At 44.7% G+C, this 5826-nt stretch overlaps 1 protein-coding gene across 1 annotated transcript; it reads right to left on the minus strand.

The window, feature by feature from the left end:
- Window positions 1-1056: 1056 nt before the first annotated feature.
- RPL32 (ribosomal protein L32) lies at window positions 1057-5246 on the minus strand. Its single transcript, XM_083426869.1, has 4 exons — window positions 5128-5246; window positions 3419-3519; window positions 3080-3261; window positions 1057-1236 (listed from the first exon to the last, which is right to left on the minus strand). The coding sequence occupies exons 2-4, from the start codon at window positions 3512-3514 to the stop codon at window positions 1107-1109; spliced, it is 408 nt and encodes a 135-aa protein (XP_083282995.1). The 5' UTR covers window positions 3515-3519; window positions 5128-5246; the 3' UTR covers window positions 1057-1106.
- Window positions 5247-5826: the final 580 nt, after the last annotated feature.

Consider the following 5826-nt stretch of genomic DNA (forward strand, 5'->3'; position numbering starts at 1 on the left):
GTTGCAGCTTTCTTTTTTTGCACGTTGATTTTTGTAAGGAGAGAGAACTTTCTGGTTCAAGTTAGTTGCTACAAAAATACTGCTTGCTACTACAGTCATACGTCGGGTTAAATACGCTTCAGGTTGAGTGTTTTCAGGTTGCGTTCCGCGGTGACCCAGAAGTAACGGAATGGGTTACTTCCGGGTTTCCCCACTCACACATGCACGCAAAATGACATCACGTGCAGACCCGCACACACGTGAGTTGCGTTCTGCTCAGGATGCGAACGTGGCTCCAGAACTGATCCCGTTCGCTTCCAGAGGTACCACTGTATGCAGATACGGAAGTTCCAAGATACCCAATATTCTACCCATCCAGCAACGACTAAGCTTGTGCTCTCTACTTAGATTAAACAGAATGCAGGGTTGTACAGGATTTGAGGTTATATTCTAAATTTTAAGCAGCATCTGCTTTCTTCAAGTGAGGAAGCAGGAAAGATCACAACACATAGACAAAGAATAAACAGGTATGCTGCCTTGTAGTAAGTCCTTTGGTCCACCCTGCCAGGTAGCAGGCAGGGTTCCCTCCCAGCCCCTACCGACAGATGCCAAGGATTGAACCTGGCATCTTCTGCATGCCAGTCAGGAGCTCCACCACTGAGCTATGGCCCTTCCCCAACTGCTCAGAGCTGAACACCTTAGTAATTACCATTTCACACACTATACATATGCAAATGAGTTTGCACTGCAGCTGGTTCCAAAGGAGGTATACCTGTTTGGCACACTCTTTTTAAGATGTATGTTTTAAAGCAAGCTGTGTGTTTTAAAGCAAGCTGTGAAGTTACCTTGGGCAGATACAGCTTAGTGACTTAAGAAACCCTGCTTTTTTCCTCACTGCTAATGTACACCTCTTCCATGATAGTAAATTGTAATTGGGTGGGTTTGCAAATACAGTACCTGTTAGCAGAAGACAGTAGTTTATAAAACATTACTACCTTTCTAACAACTGATCTTCATATGAAGTTACAAAAATTGCTTTTATATACCCTCACAGCAGGAACATCAGTTTTCTGACACTTTTTTTTTGTTTTACTTTTTATTAAATACAGTTGTACAAGAACAACTATTTATTCATTTTCCTCACTGCGCAGTCTGGCATTTGGATTGGTGACTTTGATAGCAAGCTGAGCTGCTCTTTCCACAATTACCTTCCGATTCTTGGATGAAACATTGTGAGCAATCTCTGCACAATAGGACCTGATAAAAGATAATGGCATTGTGTCACAAGCAGTTCATTACCATGTTAAATCTAATTCTAGGAAAGGCTGAGTGAGAATCTAAAATGCTGGAGGTCATATTAAGGAAAATTGCACAACAGTCCTAATGTGAATGTTCCACCTGCAAGTGGGACATTATGTTCAAATACTACTGTACTATTATGTCAAAAACAACATGTCTTTGTTAAAGTCTATGTGCAGGAGAAATGGCCTTTGCATTCAATGTCACTTTCCACAGGCAGGATGCTTTTGACATAGGGGTTGGAGGCATTTAGATATGTGGAAGCAGTGTGATTCCAAAAGGAGTGCCTAGTTTTTTCTGTTCTAAATGCAACTTGAAGACTCCAGAAAGAATAAGGGATTCATTTGTTAAAATACCACACACAGGCTTAAACGAATTGGAAGACTGAAGGAAATAATGTGTAAGGAGCTTCCAAAACAAGGTAGACCATGGGGTGCATAGCTCCTAAGGACATTGTTCTCCAAGGACAGTCTTGATAGAGGATTATTGTGCAGCAGGTGCTGCTCAAGTTTCCATAGCATCCATGCAACGTCATCAAAATCCCAGCATACCATTTTAGATTTAATCTTATTTTGTCTGGCCACAAAAAATTCATTATGTGAAAACAACACATTATACAACTGCAGCCATCACTGCTGTGCAAGTTTCGAAGTACTTTTTTTGGTGGCCAGTTTGTAATGGGTGTGATGTTTCTGTGGGTGGTCTTTATTGCTACACCCGAGTTGTTCTTTTCAATGGTCCAAACAATGAGTGTGTGCCTATTTCCACTGCTTGCTGAAGGCACACTGAAATTCCAACAACCCAGTTCAGAGGAACTATGTTCTCAAGATCGCAACATCGTAAGAGATTCCCTTGGAGACAAAATCCAGGTACATCTACTGCAGTTAACAGTTTTAAACTGAGGTTTTGCACAAGAACTATACAAAAAAATTAATAGCCTTAACAGAAATTCATGCTGTTCCTCTTCCCCAAGAGCACAAGCCTTGATTGGGCCCACAGGTACAGAAATACCCACTTGTATACTCAGACTGGGGGAAGATAGTCAAGGGCAGGGGAGTAATTTGAAGGGAGGGACCACAACACCAAAGAATACCCACTGGTGTGAATGGAAAACAGCAGTACAGTTACACACATTTTGATTGGGTCCAGTAAGAAAACCTGCCCAAGCTGTTGCTGTTCCCCATTTGACTGAGCTGAATAGATACTGCAGAATCAATAGGACATTATAACCTTCCTCAAAGAGCTCTGTGTGGCATTTTAGCCTACTAACACTGTGGTAGAGTTTACAGAGAACCTGTCCCAGGCTGCCTAACATGAATCTGAACCAGAATTTCCCTACATCAAATTTCAACCATCCCTAAACCTCTACAGAATTATCTTTGAGGCAGATACCCAAATGGTACCAACTGATACTCTGCTGTACTTTGAACACTTTAAAGGATGCAATGACCTTCCCAAGTGTGAAGACAATCTTCCTCCCCTCAGCATTATAACATTAAAGAAACATTAATATTGTAATATACAAGGAGATTTTCTAGTGGTAAACCTTCCAGCAGTGACAGATTCAGTTCTAATCCTACACAGGAAAAGCGGAAGATCCAAAAGGAAAAACAAAAGAAACGGATGGGGAAGAGATGGCTAGTAGCAGTATCCCATCAAGGAAAGAAAAACAGGTGTGTGAGAGATGAGCTGGATCCCACAACTCCCAAAATCTTTTTGCATTCAGTGACTACCACTCCTGCAACCAAGCCAGAAATCTTCAAACACAATATGGCATCCCTGAATCCCTTTTCCAACTCACTTGTTGCTCATCATCAGCACCTCCAGCTCTTTGACGTTGTGGACAAGGAACTTTCTGAATCCTGAAGGCAACATGTGCTTTGTCTTCTTACTGCTACCGTACCCAATGTTGGGCATCAAGATTTGGCCCTTGAACCTTCTGCGGACTCTGTTGTCAATACCTCTGGGCTTCCGCCAGTTACGCTATAGAAATCCAGGGAGAAAGAATATCAAAACCTCAACATCTGCGCCATCTTTTCAGAGATCTAATATATTACCACGTCAGTGCTGCAAAACCAAAACACAAGCTGGCACTCTTGAGTATTTTAATATCTGGTGATTCATCAAAAGGACACTTTACCTTAATTTTGACATAGCGATCAGACTGATGGCGGATGAACTTCTTGGTCCTCTTTTTGACGATCTTAGGCTTGATGAGGGGTCTGAGGGCCGGCATTGTGTCTAACAAAAACAGAGCACACCTAAGGAATCAATACACTATAGGAAATAATTACCCTAAAAAACAAAACAAAAACCACCCTGTAGCAGCGCATCTTTTCTCCGTACCATGTCCGAAGCTGGAAGAGCATGAAAAGCTCTTCAATCCTGGGAGGTAATCAAATTAAGAGCTGAACCTCTGAATTATTTTCTCCCACATCTATTTAGTGCAGAGAAACCTTTAAAATATGCCAGTAATGTCCTAGGCCTAAAATACATATTAATGGGCTTTGTGTAACATATGCTGTAAGTAAACCCATTACTAGTAAAATGAGGTGCAAGGTTTCACAGAAATTATCCTCTTGCTATTATCTTTCCATGTTAAGTTTTCCATTTAAAAAAATATTTCATAAAATTAGTAATACAAACGGGCTGGGCTGATTCACAATGGTAACTAACTGTAGCCTTTTTCTCACGATGCTCTATTTGCGTATTCCATCACTTGGAGTTGTGGCTGCTGGCCAAGCTCCCCAACTGTGCCTACAATTGTACAGTTATACCTTGGGTTACAGGTGCTTAAGGTTGCGCTTTTTCGGGTTGCGCACTGCGCCGTACCTGCAAGTACCAGAATGGGTTACTTCCGGGTTTCTGCGCTCGCACATGCGCAAAGCGCATAATCGCGACCTGCGCGTGCTGTGGGTTGCGAACGTGCCTCCCACACGGATCACGTTCGCAACCCGAGCGTCCACTGTACCCAAGTAGAATCCTCACACCTTCCACCAAATATACAGAGGTTGTGGGAGGGACAGTACAATATCTTAAATCCCACTTCACATGCTGATTGAAGGTGACTGATACAAAAGACAAATGTCCACATCTATGAAATATTTATGGGTAGCATCCAACCAAATTGTACTCAGCAGGGCCCCCGAAATTAATGAACCCAAGTTACTCGTGTCTATTAACAAATATACATTGATCGGCTACACCTTTATTTTCCCGATGAAACTGACTTCCGAAGTGCCACCGCCAAAGATTATGCCAAAGGAGCTGCATTTTGCACGTGCGCGCGCACTCACAAAAATCCAGCCGAGGTAAATCAGGGCCGGAATCGTATGCACGCTTAAGCCTCAGGAGAAAGCGACGGGGTTTATTTCGGACTAAATGCACATTATGACTCTGCTAAGCGCTGTGTTGCAAGGGTCGATTTAGAAGGCTGAATTATCCGCGGCGAAAAAGCTCAGTGAGCAGCTTATTTGAAGTCAAGCCTTCCACCTTCGATAAAGATTTACTCGTCGGAAAAGCTCAAACCCTATTAGGAGTTCTGTCCAGTTTCTCCTCCATGGACCACCACGGGCCCATGGTGCTGCTCTGGCGAGCGAGGGCTAAGCCTTCAGGCCCTTATGCTTGTCTGCTTTGCCCTCGCCTCCCGCTCTCCCCATGCCATGTTAGCTCAGCAAAGGGAAACCGAGCTTCGCCCCAAGAGCGCCCCCAAACTCCCCGCCCCCCCCCAGCGCGCCTGGAAATAGCGACCGGCCCCGACAGAGAAGGCCTCCAAGCTGCCCCTGGAAGCGGCAAAGTTCTCTCAGGAGCCTGTCCCGGCAAGGATGACGACGGATCTCCCGGACTTACCTGCTGGAGAATGGCGGCACCCGCGCAGGGAGGGAGCGCGGAGAGAAAGAGCGAAGGCGGAAGCCGCAAGGGTTGATGGGACACCGCTGTAGGGTCCTGGCAGATCGGGTGAGAGCCACACCAAGGGCACGGAAGGACATAAAGGCGGAGTCACTCAAGCCTCTGGTCCTCCTAAACAGAACCCTAACGTGTATTTTATTATCGAAAAACGTCCTGGCTGAGTATTTCAGACTTTAATTGTTATATTAGCTTCTGTGAGGTTAGCTAGGGATATTAAGGACCTGGAAACGTCACTTCCGGCAAGCTGTAGCAGAGGGGCAGGAGCTCAGAGAGAAGAAAGTTGCGGAGAAACCTGGGCGGGGAAATTTCGGGTTCGCATGAAAGCTTTTTTTTTATGCTTTCCTCTTCAACAAAAGGGTGCCCATAGATAGCAACGAAGGAATTGAAGATTTTGGCACGGATTGGATAGCTTCATGATTAGCCATGAATAAAAAGTAGAAGCAGAAGTTATGGCGTGGTGATGGTGCGGCTTAGCGAATCGGAAGTGAAATCCCGTGTATCAGTCTCCTCATAAAGTCTAGGGAGCTGAGTGGTGGGGAACTTGGAGGTGCTGCTGTCATAGGGACACCTGGTGGTCATACATAGGTAGCGCAGGCGCAATCCCCATGCCGAGGCTGCTGCGGTTGGTTCTGACCGCCT

This window comes from Podarcis tiliguerta (genome assembly GCF_965153285.1).
Source record: "Podarcis tiliguerta genome assembly, chromosome: 2".
In the NCBI taxonomy this organism is placed as follows: domain Eukaryota; kingdom Metazoa; phylum Chordata; class Lepidosauria; order Squamata; family Lacertidae; genus Podarcis; species Podarcis tiliguerta.